Source organism: Coturnix japonica, chromosome 8 (genome assembly GCF_001577835.2).
Source record: "Coturnix japonica isolate 7356 chromosome 8, Coturnix japonica 2.1, whole genome shotgun sequence".
NCBI lineage: Eukaryota > Metazoa > Chordata > Aves > Galliformes > Phasianidae > Coturnix > Coturnix japonica.
The window spans coordinates 10,458,469-10,478,304 of NC_029523.1; the positions used below are offsets into that span (position 1 = coordinate 10,458,469).

Consider the following 19,836-nt stretch of genomic DNA (forward strand, 5'->3'; position numbering starts at 1 on the left):
CAAAAAGATGTTTACCAGCAAGCAACAGGGAAATGACAGAAGTATTCTTACACCATCTCTGAAATTTTCTGGGATGCATTTTCATTTTCTTTCTTACATTCCCAAAAACTTCCTCCAAAAAGAAGTTATAGAGGCTGACCTTTGAATGTCATGTTCCTACATGAGATATCTTTTTGAGAATGCTAACATGTCTAAATGAAAAATAAACTTCACGAATGATGAACTAATGCATTCCTAATTAAATGCCCCTAGATTGGCTGGAGTTTAATGCCATGGCAGCATAGCAGATTTCTGGATTTTAATGAGATAAGCAAAATAACTGGCCTTTACATCATACTGTTAACAGGCTGAACCTGATTCCATTAAAACAGAAGCAGTTTGTAGTCCAAGACAGACAAATTGTGAAAACACCAAGTTCAGAGTCAGAGACATGGCAAAGATGCCAGGTACAAATCACAGCCATAGGAGGGAAAAAAAAAGAAGTATATTTGAACGTTGTCCACAGTAGCAGATTCAGATGCTGAAGCTTCATCACCATTTTTTCCTTTTTTTTTTCCCCCTTCATGTGTTTATTTATTTATTTTTTAATTTATTTTCCCTCTATAAAAGGTCAACTAAAGTTCCCATAAAATTGTAATGAGCTCTGAAATGAAATGGGCAAAAATGTCAACTCTGAATTGCTCAAGATATTTGACACCAAGCAAGCCAGTAATATTTGTTACCTACAGGACATTTCAGAGCTGGTTTGAGGTCCATTTTTTTTTAAAATTTTTTACCATGATTTTGCACTTGGAATTCTATACTATGGTCGAATCTAGGTTAATGTATCTCCATCACTTAAAGAAAGAAACTGATGTTCCTTAAGGTTTGAGGCAAGTACTTGGTCAAGTACCTATAGTAAAAACATTCTCCAGTCAGAAGATCTGTTCAAACAAATAGTTTGATCTGAACTTGCCAAATTTTTGATGTGATGTTCAGATACAAATCTTGCTAGCTCTGACTGCATGTAGAATTGAATTTCACTGGCTTTTTGTATTCTGGAACTGAAAGGCCCAAGTCTCCAGGCTTGAATGGTGACAGGACAGGCTCTGTGTTCCACTCAGAGGATTATTTTTGCAAATAATTCACAAAAACGACTGCATATTTTGGTTGCCTTAGCTCACGAGACTGCAAAAGTGCTCAAACTGAGACACAGCAGAAGCACCTGGTTTCTGAGATCTGCCTCACAGTGTCTGATGTTGGTTCTGCTCCCCTCAAAGGATGCTATGATGGTTGTTTAAATGCAGGAGTCCTCAGTAAGAGGGCTGCAAGTTTTCCCTCTGAAATGGTATCAGTGGTAGGGAGTCCTCTAACAGCAGTCAGGACCACAGTGCTCTAAATAAAAGATATCTTGGATGCCAATCTCCCTGAAATTCAGCTTCTAGATATTTTAGTCATTTTGTTCCTTGCTGGAACTCTTAGGCAGGAAATAAGCCTCAAGGAGATGTTAGTGTAGCAGTGATTATTAACCTCTTTTTGCAGCTGGATGAAGCCTTGAAAAATTTCAGTTAACATTGAGCTGTCTTAATGAAAGTGCACTATTTTGTAACTGTATTATGTACCAAGCTAATAGCTTCTTCAAAAGTTTGCTTCATTAATTGGGAAGCATTGAAAGCTCAAAACTGCTGTGAAGGATGTGTTAATCAAAATCATTAATGAAATGTGATGACCTCCACTAGATGTTCCCGTACACAAAAGTAAGGGCTTTGTAATTGAGATCCATTAAATTGTGCCTACGTTGGCTGAGTTAGCAGCCTCGGGTGCAGACTGGCATTCAATATTGCAAATTTTTTGCTCTGTTAGCTATATGAATAGGATAGAAAAGAGAGCTATAGTGGAATTCCACTCTTTACTAATAGGAAGGTGTTTAAGATGCAAATGGAAAGCTCTTCTACCTCCTCTTTTAATACATAGAATCTTCAGTCCATCCTAACTTCTATTAAAAGAAATTTATTCTTTGAGACTGAGCTTGTGCAGTTTTCCATGCTCAGCAGTTGTGCTGCAATACATAGATCATAGATCTCATTCCCATGTAAGGACACCTCTTTCCTTCTGTAGCAGAAACTCATTAATTTTAATATACACCAGTGAAGCAGCTGAGTGGGCTTTGAGGTCTCCTTCATAGCAGCATGTTGTGTTGCTTCTGCACCACTGAGCTCATTATTCTTTTATTAAGAAAGCAAGAAGGAATACAGTGTATACAGTCCTAATGCTGTCTTCCTCAGATATCACAGAGCATCAGCACTCTCCAGCAATAAACAACCTGCTTGGAAAATGAAGTGAAGCATACTTTGTTTTCTTTAACCTGCAAGTAGAGGAGTATGTGGTACAACTGATCTCTGCATTGTTTGCTTCACTATGTCCTAAGCTCCTCTTAAGCTTTATAGGTCAAGGCTAGGAAAATTGGCTGCCTATGAAATAAATACTAGAGATGATACATATATAGCTGATATAGAACCTGCCTGCTTTTCCTCTGCAAACACCTGAATGTAAGGTATGTCCTAAAGTCTCCAATATTTATCTGTGTTCACTTAAGTATATATTTTCAGAACTGCACAATTGCTCTTTTTTTCATTGCTTCTTTTGGACTGGGACTTTCAAGAATTGAGAGCCCAGTTCCATTTCTGACAGTTCCTAAATTGGTCTGAAAACCTCAGCCCAGTTCTGTCAGGATGCACGAGGGAGGCATTCATCTAATATTCAGGTCACAGGAGCATTTTAGGGGAGGCACACAGCAATGCTTATGACATGATTGATTCAGGTCTATTTCAGATTGGAATTCAAAATGGAGGATAGATTCACTTCTCATATCTTCCAGCTTGTTTTCCTCTCCTTCAGTCTGTCAATACAAAAATGAATAGCAAATAGAGAATCTGAAAATTCCAGAATGCTGTAATTTGAAGTTAGTACTTGAGCAGAATGCCAGGAGATTCCTGCATATCCAGCATTAGCCACAGTTTTATTTTGTTCATTAAATAAGTTTCTATTTATTTTCAGTTTTGATTCCAAAGAATTCTTCAGGATTCAGCTGCAGGAATTAAACACAAGCAGAAATTATTTAGATTTTTAAGATCAAGTAAGTCTTCCTTCTGTTTCATTTTTGTTTTGTCTGGAGGTAGGTTTGTCTCTCCTTAGTGTCTGTATGGAAATATGCCCCTTTTCCTTTTCCTTTCCATTTTCTTCCCTTCTGGTTTGCCCCAAGACTTGTTAATTCTAATTTACAGGCCTGAAACTTTACACTGTATGCAGTAATTCCTGTACTCTGAAAAAATGTGCATACCAACCTCCAGAAGAGCCTTATCCAACCTACTTCTGCTGGGCAATGGTTCAAGAAAAAGGATGAAGAAAAGCATATTGGAACGTCTCCCAGTTACACCATGCTGTTATCTCCCTATGGTGATCAATTAGTGTCATGTAAAGAACAGCAAGCATTAGCCCAGTTGATTCTGTGAGTGTGTGCTGTGTGGCAGAGGCTATGTGTTTTGTTTATTGGTTTGTGGTTCAGTTTGCAGTTTGTGTACAACAGAATCATACTATTTTTGTTCTGCACTGTCAGGTGGAGCATAGCTAGTCAGAAGGCAACCTTGTTTCCCTGTCCAGGCTACTTGTTTAACAGGTTGGGTGAATCCTTTGGCAGGTAGACAAGGCAGCAACATTTCTGGGAGCAGCTGAGTGTGTTCTGCTGAGTAGACATTTGTCTGACATGGGTAGAGACCAGAGGGCTCCTGTGAAGAACAGAGAGTAAACACAAAGCCCAGGCACTGGAAATGCTGGAAGAGAAAAGACTTTCCAGAGGACCCACAGTGGTGTGCTGTAATCCAAAGATGAAGCAAAGTTCATTCTATATTCTCCTCCCTCCTGTTTGCTTTAATGTTAGTGCTTTCATGTTCACTGAGAGTTTTAACAGCCATCAGAAAACTTCCAGACAAATCAGCACTTCTGAATCTTTACCCAGTGCTTTGGTTGCCAGTTGAAAGGGAAGGAGGTGAAGGTTGTGACCTCTTTGAAGCAGTGTGGCTTTGGACCAACTGTAAGTTGACTGGAAAAATTCCACACCTCTGGGCACTCTGTTCTGGTGTCTCACTACCCTCTGAGAGTTTATTTCTGACATTTAACCTGAATTTCCTCTCTATGAGTTTTAAGCCATTTCCCCTTGTCCTTTTGCTATCATGATACCTTTTTATCATGATACATTTTTTTACCATGTAAAAGGTCAGAGCCCCTCCTGCTTTTAAGACCCTTCAATTACTGGAAGGCCACAATGAGTTCTCCCTAGAGCCTTCTCTTCTCCAAGCTGAACAAACACAGCTCTCTCAATTGCTCCAGCCCTCTGATCACCTCTGTGGCTCTCCTGTTCAAACAGCTCTGTGTCCTTGTCCTGGGGGCCTCAGGCTTGGACACGGTACTCCAGATGGGGACTCACAAGGGAAGAGCAGAAGGGAGCTATCACCTTCCTTTCCTTGCTGGCCTCCATGCTTTGGATGCAGCCCAGCGTAGAGCTGGCCTTCTGGACTGCAAGCATACACTGATGGCTCAAGGCCAGCTTTTTGTCCATCAGGACAGAGCTGCTCTCACAGTCTATACATGAATCTGGGGTGGCCCTAATCCAAGTGCAACATGCATATATCTGCATTCCTCAGGTAAGTATGACAGTCAGGATGCTGGGGGCTGGCATGCTAAAGATAACTAGCTTGTTAATAGGATACCTTTGGCAGATGGTTGAGAGGCACTGGAATCTGAGCAGTTGATCTGAGTATGAAAAGACTCATCATTCAACATCTCTTTATACTGAGTGCTAGTTAGGCAAAAGGAGCTGTCTGCCTTACCAGGAGGCTGGGTAAATATACTGGGAATGTGGTAGCTGGAGAGAATGGCTTGTTGCTTGGACAAAGACAAATCCTAATTGTGAAATACCATCAGGAAAAGCACTGAATATTTTTTCCCAGGGAAAAAAAAAAAACAACAAACAAACAAAAAAAACAAGCAAATTTAGAGATAAAAGTTATAAAATGTCAGATTTTTATGAAAGGAACCAGATGATGGCAGCATAGAATGCAAAGAAGACTGAGAAAATTCCTGGGTTAAGTAGCAACAGACCCGTCCTTGAAAATGGAGTCAGAGTTCAACCTTTCCATCTTATCCCTCACTTCAGCAGTGGCTTTTGAGATACAGGTTTATAGCACTAAGAAAGGAGAAAAGAAGACAATTATTGTATTCTGTGGTCATGTGCTGATCTTTCATAAGCTATGTAATAAATCAGCTCAGTCTCCAAGACAGAATTTAGAATTTATCTCTAGGTATAATGAGAAATACAAGCCAGATACGCATTAGTTTTCAAATGAAAAGCTTAACAGCCAGTATCTGAACCACAGATGATTGACTCAGTCACATAAGAAACCAACCAAGAAAAAAAGTAAGGTACCTGCTACTGTGTGTACTCCAGTGCAATCTAAAACCTGACCTTGCTAATAGGGACAAATTGCTTAATATCCACACAGGACTTTTAAGATCAAAAATTGTGTAATTATTTTTATTTTTACTACAGCAGCTAATATTGCTCTCCTGAATAGATACATTGGTGTTTTATGTTTTAAATGTATTTTTAAAAGGCTTATGTGATTTTTTTTTTTCTGGAAAAGAATGAATGATGTGGTGCATTTATCGACAGTAATAAAGCATTTACAATTAGACCCTGTACTTTGTATATGCTTCAAGGAGAGAAATTTCTGAGTCAGCATGTGGTGCCACTAAACATTTTAAAATGTAGCTTAATAGTAGGTTTTCACATCTTTTTAGTTGAATGTGACTCTTACTTTAAAAATAAAATGAAATAATAATATTAAAAAAAAACCTACCCCTGGAGGCTGAGTGTTCTGTATTCGCCCTGTTCTTTATCAGATTGCAAGTACTGCAATCAAGAGAGCAAACAAAACAGAACCATGAAAATGGGCATCATAGTTGTGGAGTGACACTGCTAGTGCACATTTTCCAAGAATGGTAATGAGGCACATGTCAGAGGGAAGCACACAGAACCTCAACATATAGCTGCATTGTTCCCTCCAGAGATGTGTGTTGCTATTCACAACATCCTTGCTATCTCTTCTAACCCATAATTTCCAAGGCAGCAAAGCATTGTTGTTTTTGTTGTGCATCTCTGCTTTTTTCCTTCAGAACAAACAGGAAATCCCAACACTGTATCTAACCTCAGTCAATTTTAAGCAGTTGACCATCTTGAAGAAAGTACTTTGTAGCTGGTTCAATGCTGATACTGTGCTGAAAATTCTGCTCTCTTGGCTACAAAAGGTAACTTGTGTTACATTGAGGACTACGCCTGCTGCTGGTTTACTATGGAAGCTGTAATACTGTCTTTACATCTTCCCTTTTTCTGGAAGGAGGAGGACCACTGTAGCTAATTTATGAAGCTAAGCACAGTACTAAGAGTGCTGTTAAACTGTGTGAACAGGATTTCTGTACGTGGAGGGCAGCAGCAGTTCTTCAAAAGAGAAAATCAAAATGTAGGTAATGGCAGCTGAACTCCTGGTTTCCTTACAAACCTTCATCACAAAATTCCCTTAAATGAAAATTCAATTCTTGTTTCATTTTAAATGCAGTGAATGATTTTGTAGAAAGTTCTTCTGTGGGTTCTATAAATATACAGCATAACTTAAGTTCTATGCCTATGATCTCTACTTACTCTTCTTTTGCATAGTGTTTGTAGTTGTCTTCTCACAGTACATAGATATAACATGAATACATCTACAGGAGATAAGATGGAGATTCTAGGCTAAAACAAAGCATCAATCTGAAAGTGATAGAATGGTAACCAAAGAAAGTGACATTTTTGTGAAATAGACCTTTCTTAGCAATTATATGTTGTTTCATTTGAAAATCAGGTACTAATTTCACTGCCAGTTCTAATGTGTGCTGCATTCTATCCTGCATTCTTTCCCTTTTGTTCTTTTTCTTAGGATGGACAGAAGCAATACTTTATTTGAGATAACTGCTGTCGTGATAATTCTAATGTGTAGCGACATGCGTGACAGTACCAGAAACTGCCCAGAACCTCTCAAACTACCTCCCAATACTAAATATAAGAAATACTATACCTTTCCTTTTTGTACAGTGACATTAAATTTATACATATACATTTATTTATATGAATAGTAAGTCTGCAAAACTAATACTAAGTTTCACCCTTATGTTCTGTTTTCAGTGTCTTATATTTGCAGATCATTTTGAGTAATGCATTTATCAAAAGGAAGAAACTAGCTTTCATAAATTATTGCTTCCCATAAGGGGTCAAATTGTTCAGTTTAAAACTGATTTGTGGCTATAATTTGTCAAGCAATATTCCTTTCACAGTTTCAATTTTCTATGATTTTAGTCTTCACAGCATTGCAAGTTGTTTCCTAGCATTATTGCAGGCTGTTATATTTACCAAGTTTTACCCCAAAGGTATTTGCATTGCAGTTCTGAGTGAAACTTTTCCTGTACAGCAGGTGATTCGCAAGGTGCTTTGTGATATTTGCTGATAAAAAGTTCTATGTAAATTACCTTTACTACCATATGGCCTGTTCACGTTCCCAGTTCAAATCCACTGGGAGAAGTCTCTCAGCAAAATCAACAGAAGCGCATCTGGTCCACACACAGGCTACAACAGAGAATTCTTTTGGTTTGATTAGTCTTTCAATGGAAGTTCAAATAAATCAGATGTAAGAAGAAGAAAAGCTTCTCAAAAACAAAAACCACTCTGTGATGTGTCTGAGATATGCCGGAAGTACTTCTCAGTAGAGACAAGCATAACGGATTATATATCGACTTGGTCAGAGTGAAAATCACTTGTAAGAGCACTGTTTACAAACCATCTGCATTTTCAGGTCAGTAGTTTGCTGCAGTAACACTTGAGACACTTCATATTCCAGCAGAACAAAACAGACTTTACTAAAGTTCTCCTTTTCCTCTGTTGCTGACCAACGTTGCGTAGATGCAAAACCAAATGATGAATGTTGGTGCAGCTATGTTCTGTGCTGCTCTGCTTTTGTTGAGGAAACAAATACCTTTACAAGGGAGATGTGCTGATTGTTGTGCCAGCAATGCAGACAGTTTGGTTTTGCTGCTTACAGGAAAGTATGCCAAATATGTGTTAGCGTTTCTTTCCATTGCAGCCTCCCGTAATCTGAAAACATTTTCCAAACAAAAATGACAATGCCAGTGAGAATGAACTTTGACAGCAGTATAATGAAATGTGTGGGAGGAAGCGCTCAATCTGCAGAATGTGAGAGAAAATCTAATTTCATCTCTGGTCCTTCAAGATGTGGTTTTGGACCAAGGACTCTTCAATACAAGTAGCAAGAGCATACAGCCTAATTGAAGCGTGGTGAGAATAGTCTCTTCTGGTGCATGCAATATTAATCCTCCAGGGTTTTCGCCATCTGTTGTCATGTATGCTTGAAGTGTAACCTCTTTGAGGCAGGAAGTAATTTTATTTCATGCATTTACTGTGCCTACCTAGCACAGGCAGACACTGTCAGGGAGATATAACCACTACTGTAGTACAAGTAACAATCTTCTTCCTTAGAGAAGTCGTCACAGTGTTGAAAGAATAATGATATAACTCATGTTTATAACATATTTCCTAAACAAACAAACAGGTGTATTTTAATATATTTTGTATTTATATGTGTTTATGTATATTTCTATGTTTCCTAAAAACAGATGTATATTTTTTATTGTTATTATTTTTGTGTAACTGAAAGCAGGTATAGAAGTTACCTTGTTACTTCAGAGAAAGTCTAGGTTTTCAAGCAAAATAAGTTGTGGAAATCTAACAACAAATGAAAGCACGAATTTACCAAACAGCAGCAGCAGAGACTTTCTGTACTGGTAAGAAGCCACACACAGTAATTGTGCTACCCATGGTGAAGGCACGAAAAGGAAACTGGGCTCCCCATCAACTCAGCTCTGACAGAACATCACCCTGATTTCAAAAGTACAGTCTCCTAAATCTGCCTGGTCAGAAGCACCTCCTCTATTGCTGAGCACCAGGATGCTGGGCTGTATCTCTGCAGCTCTGATAGGAACACTGTAATCCTTCTGCAGTAAAGAAGGCAACTCGTGAGCATACTGGTGTGAGTCTATGGTGTTCTGGTGTTTATAAGTCAGGCTTAGTAATGACTGGAATGCATTTGCAAAGGCTGATCCATGGCTTGAATCCATCAAGTCAAAGGTGAGTGCCTTCTGGTTTTGAAGTTCTGTGGGTTTCTACATAAGTATAATAGTAGAGGATGTACTGACTGTATGTGGAACTTATGTATCAATCATAATAAAAATTTTCTTATGGTCATGGAGGAATACCAAACTTCTGGCCCTTCTTACAGTAGTACAGTGCATTTCCTTGAATCCCATAACAATGTCCTTTGTCCTGAGTTTTCCTTTATTAGTTGTTTTTGCACCCGGATTTGCAGTAAGGTGCAGGCTACAGCAGCGCCTGGTTCCGGAAAGTTCTAGTCGGTTCCAGAAAGTTCTGGCCGGTTCTAGAGAGTGCTATGCAGCCACAGCAGGTCCCGCCTGGTGCCACAGCACCCCCTGCTGGGTTAAGCGCAGCCGGTCCGCAGCGGTGCTGGTGCCGAGTGCCCTGCAAGTGAGGAAAGAAGTGTGGGAAGCAGCATGGTCAGAGCAAGGGATGGTGCTGGAACAGAGCCTGCAGCACGTAGCACTAAGGTTGGGCCTCCAGGTCTCCATTTTGTGGCTTAGAAGAAGATGATTGCGGCTGGATGATGGGTGAGTAGCTGGTGTTTGGCTGCCCGCATCTTCCTTGAATGTGTGAGGAAGGCAGGTGATGGGCCAGGTGTCCCAACCCAGCCATTTTAGGCATGCTAATGCTTTATAATCTGAAGTACTACAGAAAATAAGAGATGTTTTTTCCTTGAAAACCTCCCTATTAATTTATTTCATTATTAAAAATAATAATGACTGTTCCTCTGAGTGTGTCCTGTTTGACACAAATCTGAATGGCAGAATCAGGGCCTATCCTGAACTATTTGGAGTATAAATGTGTATGAATTAGGGACTAAATCGATTACAGGGAGTGGAGATGAGCCAGTATCCTCCTGTGTTACAGTGGAAACAGTGAGATCTCTCTCTCTCTCTCTTTTTTAATTAGGTGTTAAGCAACTTCTTGTACCCTTGGCAATTTAGGACTTAACCAAACTCAAATCTCATCAGGTTTTAATTGTGTGGTTCAAGCATTATTAAAATAAGCCACCAAACAGCCCTTTGAAGACAATCCTATGTACATCAGTAGTGGGGCTCATAAAGACAGGTAATCCCTAAGCACCTGAGCACAAATTAGTCTGCGTTTGGTGGATAAATAGAGAAAATCATAAGATTTTCTCTAAACATTCTGGTTTTAGTTTGCAGCTGATAGATCGTCCTCATCTGCAGGCTGCCCTGCCTTGCCATGTTTTCAATCAGAGACAACAGAGTAACTGCACCGTGTAGCTTGGGGCGTTTTCACACACATGTGGGTGTGCCTCTGCAGGGGAGACCTGTCTGATTGCAAGTTGCATATTCACAGTGTAGGCAGATGGTTATGTAACTGCAATAAGATGGTTAATCTCCCTTTGCCCAAAGCTGTTATACACAGCAAGATTCATGGTGAGTGCAAAGCAGTTAAGTGGAAGGTAGTGCCAATTGTTCTGCCCTGTGCCAGCTGAGAACCAGGCCATCCTAATAGGCCACCTAACAATTCCATGGGAGGTATGCTACTTTTTTTTCTTTGATGACCCACCTGTGATGAAGCAAGCATTGTTGCCTCAAGGCCCAGGTGTGTTCACAGACTGCAGTGTTGGTGCTTTCAGTGTAAAACCACCCATGAACCGAATAGGACTGGATGGTTTTCCCCACCTCTAGTGCAGCTCTAACATAGACAAGAGTAAAATGTTCTGCCTGCAGCCATGAGGGTTTGCAACACCCGGAGTTCTGGGCAAGATGACAGTGGCTGCCCACCACATTAGGGTGTGATCTTGCTGTCTGAAGGAGATCTTGAGTATACAGCAGTGTTTTGAGCTAGAAATGGGGTGAAAGACCCTATTGCAGTTCATGCAGTTCAGGTATGATAAAAAAAAAGACTAAATGGGCTGAATGAGTGGAAGAGGTGAAAATATCTCTCTAAGCAACGCTGAATACTCTAGGGCAGCATTGTAGAAATATGCCTTTGTGAAACCAACAGACTCCTGGCCGGTGCTCCCACCAGGGGGCAGGACGAGACAAAAATTAAGGAGCTATTAAGGGGGTAAAAAAGCCGTGTCCCTCCCGTTAATATTTGTTCCTGCAAAACCACAGTCCCTGCAGCCCTATGACTGGCTGAGTGAAAGAAGTAAGCTCCTTTTTTTTGTTTTGTTTTGTTCTGTAAGCAGTGCTCGGCTTCTGCTTCAGTGAATGTACATATATTACTGTTTCTAAGATACTCTCTCCTCACAAGCATAAGCATTTTAATGATGTATAAAATTATATGATAAATTTGATTTTTTTCCCCCCTCCCTATTGCAAAAAGCTGTTACTTTAAGTCCCTTCTGTAGCATTTTAGCTCTTATTTGTCTTGAGCACAGTTTAGGGATTATCTTAGGCACTTCAATGCAAGACTGCAGCACTATATTGTCCTCTGTAAAAACACAGTCACAGGAGCCTAAGGCTTATGCCATGCCCAATTACAGGAAGACTCTGACATCTTAAGCATTACTCGTGTCTAGGAATAATGCAGACAGTGGCCTACTTCCTGAGATATTGTTGTGACCCGCTGCATAACCATGGAAGGGTTCACTGGCTGAAGTCTGTTTAGCCCAACCATAATACAGGTAGCTGTGAAGAGCAAAAGAATAGGTTTGTTCATGCAGAAGTGGATGTGCTTGGAAGAAATGCTGTTCATAATTAATTATAGCCTAATCCCAGATGATCTGAGCACTCAGCTCCAAGCAAGAAGATTGTGAAAGTCTTTTCAGTAATTGCACTACAGAATGTAGTATATGTAAGAGGAATTGAATCACCCAAGAGCAGAATTATATCAAGTAGTTCCCAGGCCACTCCAAATCTATGTGTGAGATGTGAAGCCAGTAGCTGCTATCTTTAGGTAGCTGTATACTATTGCTTGCAGCCATGTTACATGTATGCTACCAAAGTTACCAGGTCCCAGTAACTGTGGTAAGAATAAGTGGTCATTCATTCATCGTAGAGTTGTACAGGAACCAGAAACCATCCTACCTCTTCACTTTGGTATTGAAAAAGTAACTTTAAATTGTGTTCTTAGATTTGCCAAAGGTTTTCCCAAGCTTAAGGGATTTATTTTTGCACGTATGAGCAAAGAAAGGCAGAAGATGGTCTGTGATTCTATGATAGTTTATATATGTATTAATTATCTATAATCTCCTATAAAAAAGGGTTTTTGACGTCAGGTGATCAAAGCAATTTTTGTACTATGCTGAAACTTCTTTAGAAAACTCCTATATTCAAATGCAGAAAGAAAGTAACTTGTACCAACAGCTGTAGCCTGGTAGTAAAAAGGAATGTAACTGATGCTTAGATTTAGTGAGCTGAAAATTGTCGAGTCCTATGAATAGATGGAAAAGGAAATATTTGACCATTATTCCTGGCCCCATTCATTCAAAAAGCATGAGTCAGCCCTCCAAATGAGATTAAAAACATTTATTAAGACTTTTCTTATTTCCCTTCACTTTTGCTTGTAGTTGTATTTGTTTTGTATTTTAGGCTTTCCCCACTGGCTACTGAAGTTAAAGGCTTCATAATAAAGGAAATAAAAAATCAGTGATTTGTCCTTAACGGGGGCAATGGGCCTGTCACTGGAGATGCTGTTCTTCCAGAGTTCTCTGCTATTCCAGCAACTGATTGGGGCTGTAATGAGGACGCAGCAGGGGAATCTCTGGGTACTTTATTTCCAGCAGAATGAGTAAGCAAGGAAAAAACAAAGGTTTGGAGAAGGCAAAAGTAGAAAAAAGCACAAAAGGGGAGAATTTTCTTGGGCATATTGGTATGCACGAACTAACAGAGGTATAAATATTTACACAAAGTGCAAGCCAGAAACAATACTTCAGCTATTTTATTTGTTTTCTTCCCTCAATAGAACAGTTCAGAAAGTTTCTTTGTGTGGAACAGTGTAACAGTTGGCTGAAACTCAAATTCAGGAAGTTTTCGGCTAAAAATATTTGGCAGGCAACTGAAATTTTACAAAACAGCTACAGAGGCTGCTCTGTTCTGTCCTGTCAGTGCCTTATTCCTTGCTGTCCTTCCCAGGGTGCTCCTAGGCTGGACTGGGGTGGTGGCATGGGTTCACTGTGGTGAGCTCAGGGAGCTCAAAGGCAGGGAAGGCCCTAATACTCTTAATTGCACTGTATTTTCTCAATAGGGGATGAGCTAGAACTATGTGAACTCATAAATATCTACCTACTAGTCAAATGTAGTTCTGTTGTGTGGCAAGAAAATATGTAAACACGGCTAAGACGTGCTCAAATAATGTGTCCAGATTTGAAATTATGAAGCTAGATCAGAGTCAGGTTAGTGACGTATATCTGTGGGGTTACCTGGATACAGCAGAGAACAGGACTGACCTCATTCGGTGGTAAAGAAAAATGAAAAGAATACAGAAAGCATGCACAGTTCTGTCATAAATACATATATTTCTTGAAGGTGTGAGTTTCAGTGACCAAATGTGCATCTTACCTTCTTGGACCTCAAAGTAAAATACGAAGTAAAATAAAACAAAATCTTGTTCCTATGTTAATTGCAGATTATTCAGCTATTTAAGCTTATTAGATAATATGAAGTATTCAGAATGTTAAAAATGTTACTTTTTTTTCCCCCCCTAACAAGCTGTAAACTCTCATAAATCCAATATTATGATCTTTAGTTCTGAATTTGATTTTGAAATATATTTATTCTACAGTACTTAAAAAATTTCTTAGATAATTATTATGGGCCCTAAATAGATGCCACTTGAGAATGTTCAGTTATTAACTTCAGATAAATCACAGAATCACAGAATCACAGAATTACCCGGGTTGGAAGGGACCTCAAGGATCATGTAGTTCCAACCCCCCTGCCTAGCAGGGCCATCAAACATACACCTTTACTAGATCAGGTTGCCCAGGGCCCCGTCCAACCTGGCCTTGAACACCTCCAAGGAGTAAGAGTCCTTTACAGTGAAAGCTGTCAGAAAGAAACTGGCACATGTTTGGTATGGTTCATTGTAGTACAGTTCAAATGCTTTTTTTTTTTGTTTAATAATCCACATATTCTTTTTTTTTTTTTTTTTCCCCAATGTCCATCCTTTATATAAAAAGTCATAATATATATATATATATATATATATTTAAAAATACTTTATTATTATTATTATTATTATTATTATTATTATTATTATTAATTAAAAATAATTGACAGGAAAAATGAAGGGCTGGGAGTAAATCTACCTAACAACAGTGATGGGAAGACTGGGGGATTTAACATACACCTCTATAGGTTGTTCCCAGTGACACCAAGAAGGTGTGATGTTGGTGTCGGGAGTGAAGGAGCCATTATGTTTCACGCATCTGTTTGTGTTCTGCCTTGACTGCTGCCAGTCATGAAGGAGGTGCAGCCCTGAGTCCATCTTGTTGCATGGGTGTGACTGTGAAAACACAGTCTGACTCACCAGTGTTCCTTAGATACAGTTAATGTGTTATGGATGCATTTTGTGAGTTGCTTATTTCCTAGAGCAGGGCATAATATGGAATTTCACCTTAGTTGGCAGCAAACAGTCAGCAGTAGGAAAGAAGTAGTTAACAGAGGAAAAACTGAGTGAAACACTCTAAAATTTGTCCTTGATTTATTTATAATTATGACAGTTAATCAAAGTTTCCTCAAAGCTCTACATACACAAACTGTTTCTTCATCTGAGAATCTCAGGAGTGCTAGAAACATTAATTAAAAAACCTTCTTAATAACTCTGTGAAGGAAGATGGATAATTATTGCACAATATTAGGAGTGGTAAGGCACAGAGAAGCATTATACATAATGTTAAATACCTTATTAGTATCTGGAGTAGTTACAGTGTGAATTCTAGTAGAGTTAGGATTTAAGAACAGGCTAGAAAAAGTAGCCCCCTTCAGGGTATCTTCATCTGAAAACAATAAATCATTTTCTGATCTTGATACTCTTTTGACTGTTGGAGCCATAAGGCTGTCAGACACATCAGGTGAACAGCAATCTGAATCTCTGTAGCTATGGGGACAGTTGTATGTATAAATATCTTCTATGAAGAATTAGCTTTCATGAGGTATTTTTTTCTAAACTTCTTAAGATCAAAAAAAAATCCAAGACAACCTTGGCTTCTCAGATGTTGTTCTAAAGGTTATATTGCATGCAGAAGCCTTGAAAGATGAGTGTAGGTAATGGCTTATTTATTAGAAGCAGTACTTTCTCAAGGAAGTTGTATTTGTTTTAAACAGTGGCTTAAGGATGCCCAAGTCATTATTTATCATGCTATCGTTGATACTATTGTGAACTGAATTCTTCCTGGCATGAGAGTTTTATTTTGGATCATAAAAAAAGAGATTGAAATACTGACAAAAATGTTGAAGATTATGTGCAATCTCTGCTGTATTTTAGTGAAAAAAAAACGACAAACCCCTTGGTCAGCTCTAAAAGCATATGTGAGGATAAATTAGGAGGGACGAAGGAACTCCAAAAAACATCATTCAAGGCAGATAACAGTGGGTATAGAAATTTATTGTTACATTAAGTAACAACTGTTATTACACCGAAAAGTCCTCCAATACTAACACTAACACAACAAAGTGATTACAGTTACTTCTCATTCGGTGCTGTTGCTTGAGTTTGAGCACATGCCTTGACTTGCTTCTTTTGTTCGTTGAGATGCAGGCAGGTTGGACAAGCCCAGCATAGGAGGGACAGTGTAGTCCCTCTTTCCCCCTGTATGTATAGATGGATCTAGGGGTAAGGAGACTCTAAGAATTTGGGGCTAGTCATCTGCAGCTTCAGTGGGCCATTCACGCAGTACCAGCCATGGAGTTTGCAGAGAGGGTCCAAGGCCATGGTCCTTCTGTGGCTTATAACTTTAAGTAGAAGGAGGGAGAATGGTACAGCTCCAGTATGCATTGATGCTTGTTAACTAGGGAGTCATGAGGGAGCAGGGTGTAGTAGAGTTCCAGTTATCTTTCCTAAGTAACGTCCACTCTTCAAGCATTGGCTTTGATGTGTTGAAAGGAATAGCTATGAAGTTACCTGTTTCTCTGTGTGTGTTAGATTGAGTTGCAGCCCTGCATCGCTTACTTGGCTTGGCTGCAGTGCAGCCACAGTGGCCGGGTCCTTCCCTGGGGCTCTGATATGGATTCATTTCAGAGCTCTTCAGAGTTGATTCCACACATATCTGCTTTTCTTCTCAACCTCATCAAGGCGTGAATTTAGATGCTTCATTAAATATACATACAATTAGCTCCAGCTAAGGGCCCTGATGGCTGGCAGAGAAATTGTTTTTGGGTGAAAAAGTGCAATGTAGATGCAATGTAGTCTTTCCTTAGGGGGAGTGGGAGTGCTGAGTATGAAGATAATCCATAGATAAATGCATATATGTCACGTGGTTGGAATTTCCTTCAGATTTTTTTTTAATCTTCTCTTTCTTCTAAAATGTTAATTGTGTGTTGAGTATTTTATAAAATAAATGTTTAATGTTGTTGTTACTGAGAAAACGGAAGAAAAAATAGACATAAATCTAACAGAAAGGCTATAGATATCCTCTCCGCTTGCAGATATCTTCTTCAGCACTGTTTCCATGGAAATTATTTATAGCGCCTGGAGGGAGTGAAGTGCAGGTCACAGATCTGCAGAGCTACAGTAGGCTCTCAGCCCGGGTAGGCGGAATCTGACATCAACAAATGGGCATATCTTTGAATGGAGCAATTCTGCTTTTAGAGGAAAATGTAATCTCTTATAAAAACATGATATTGAAAGGAAAAATTCATCTCTATGGCTGTTTGGGGTGAAATTAGAATGAAGAGCTGTTGGTTTTCATGATAAAAGCTGCTTCCAGCTCTCTTCCCTCTACTCCCCCTCCCTTACTGCTTGAAGTCATTAAGGATCTCATCACATTTGTGAGAACAGAATTCTATGTACCATGTTGGATGATCACAGTGTATTCCAGTTTGTCTAATTGCTTTACCTGGAATATGCTGAAGCAGAACACATACAATTTGCTAAACACTGTGGATACTGCCAATCATCAAGGAACATATTTTTATTTATATTGAAGTATATGTAATAAAAACATAAAAGCAAAAACTAAAACTAAAAATAAATCTAAAAATATTGTATGTTTTTTTAAATATAAATTGTATATGTATTACATATAATTTTTTCTTATCCTAGAATTACAGAAATACAATATAGCACAGTTTTTGTGGCATGCTTCTATAGAAAAAGTACTAAGAGGTGAGCAAGTATCAGTCTTTCATTTTCTCACTCATTACTCAGCAGTATCAGCGTCATATTAAGGAGCTTCTTAACCCCTTCCTGCAAAACAAGCAAACAAATAAAACCCAACAACAGCAACGCTTTCTGGGTTATTTTATAGGCTGGGTACAAAGCCCAGCTTATACTGGACACAGCTATTGACTGCCTCTCGTTACTCTGTAACAGGTGATTACAATATTAAGCCCTACATTGATTTGCAGTTAATGACAGAATTAGTTGCACCTGGGTGTGGCACATTGCTCATTAGTTCTCAAATGCATTGCAGGAAGATGAAAAGGCCCTTCTAAATGCAACCCTATTGATTTTAGCTGTTTATAGATGGCTTTTTGAAGGCTAGATCAAGATGAATGTTTTTTTTTGTCTATCTGTAGCTACCACAGTATGGTTCTCTTACTTGCCTATGAATGTACTACTAACTATAGCAACACAGTGGTAAGATTTTCTCTTTAATACTGTTAGTATGTTTTTTTTACTCTTCTTTAATATCTCCTTATTTTATGTCACTTCTTTCTTGGTCTCTTTCTTCTTAGGTTACTGGAGAATAACAAATACCATTCTCTACACCTCACAGTTTAGAGTATGCTATGGAGTTAGCCATTGTATGTACAGGCACTCTGGGAGCCAGATTCTGTGGAAATAACTACAGTAACAAGGTATGATCAGGCATTCTTTTCTCTATTTTGCTTGAGAAATGTGGGGCATCCAGTCAGATACATGGACATCTTGGAATGGTTTTCTCTGTATTCTAAGAAATGAACATGGGAGAAAATTATGGAAAGGAATTTTCTAATAACTATATTTGTTGGGGTATTAAATATTCTGTGTTGTCTTGTAGAAGTTGTTATGCAGTACAATTCCAATACTTCAAAATATAAGTGACAGTGAAGATCAGTAACTACCCTGAAGCATTTAACCAGGAACAATATGTATACAAGAACAATTAAAAATTGTTCTAGGTACAAATCTTAGCTTTAGACCTTGCTTCCAACTATTTTTCAGATTTAGTTTATGGTCTGAAAGGATCAGCTTACTGTAAAATGATGCTCTTCCTTTGTATCTTCTTAGCTAGATGAAAGATATTGAAGAGGTGTGTGGGTTCTGCTCTTGTTCTTGTAGTGATTCTTTATTTGAGATTTTCTCGGTGCTTTTGCACTAAGAGCAGAGTTAGGTAGGTTTGGGCAATGAAGAAGATAATATGCTTATTAAACCTACAGACAACATCATGCTGAGGAAGGCTTCACAGTTGTTGGAAGACATATTTAGAGTTTTGGATGGTCTTGGCAAAATGCAGATCTGAAGCATAATGAAGCAATTCCATAAGGACAAAAGCAGTCACCACACTTGAAAGAGAAGTTTTTTATTCCCACTGTCTAGAATTGTCTAAAATTGTCTAGAAATGAAGTAAAATTGTTCCTCTTACTGATCTTTCTCTCTTCCTTCATTTGACTGACATAAAATAAGCTCATCTAGTCCGTCTGTCTTTCATAATCATAGCTTCATAAAGAGAAGAAAAAGACTGAATTTGTCTTTTCTTTCTTAAAGAATTTCTTTATCCATAAAACCAGTTCTGTACCAGTGTTTTGACAAGGTCTCTGTACTTCTTTTTAATCTACTTTTTTTTTTTTCCCTTTCTTTTCTTTTCTTTTTTCTTTTTTTTTTTTTTTTCTTTTTTTCCCCCCTTTGAAAGATACTCTTCCAATTAGTACAGCTTTTTTAACAGTTCAATTAGGCAGACCTCTTTATCAACTCAGGTGTAAAAATCTTAGTGGTGTCTACTGGCTGGAGGTTAAGTATTAACTGCAACCTAGAAATTCAGCACTCACCTCATTAATCCTTTTCAGACCATCTGTCATAAAAAGATGCAATATTTTTTAATTTTTTTTTTTCCTTTTGGCATCTGCCACTTCTTTCCTAATTCTGAGATATGTGTTGTTAAATTCAGTAATTCTGTGGCCATGCTTTGGTAAGTTTGAATGTCTTGACTACTCTTCGTTGTTTCCATATTAAAAAAAAAGGCTCCATTTAAAATCTTTCCTATGTGGCAATAAGCAGTTCTTCACTTGTTATTATGTTTTCTGTTTGGGATGGACTGTTTTGAACAGCAGTGTGCGCAAAGCTGTTCTCCCTAGGAGATGCTTTTGGAAAAAAAATAACAACAAAACACAAATGGCCCATATGTTCCCCTCTTGTGCAAAATGTGTTCAGATTACCACAGTGGTATGGAGTTGGTATGAGATGGAATGCAAAATCTTAAATGT

General features: G+C 38.6%; 1 protein-coding gene across 4 annotated transcripts in view; it reads left to right on the forward strand.

Annotated features, from left to right (window-relative positions):
• Positions 1 to 19,836, forward strand: part of PLPPR5 (phospholipid phosphatase related 5) — a 169,403-nt gene that overhangs the window by 5,817 nt on the left and 143,750 nt on the right. For 2 of the 4 annotated variants that reach the window (XM_032446248.1, XM_032446251.1), the window contains exon 2: positions 18,109 to 18,231. In XM_032446248.1, coding sequence (XP_032302139.1) covers positions 18,163 to 18,231 — 69 coding nt within the window. In that variant the 5' untranslated portion in view covers positions 18,109 to 18,162. Of the gene's footprint in view, positions 1 to 18,108; positions 18,232 to 19,836 lie in introns of those variants that run through there. The other 2 variants (XM_015870093.1, XM_015870101.1) reach the window with 1 other exon arrangement.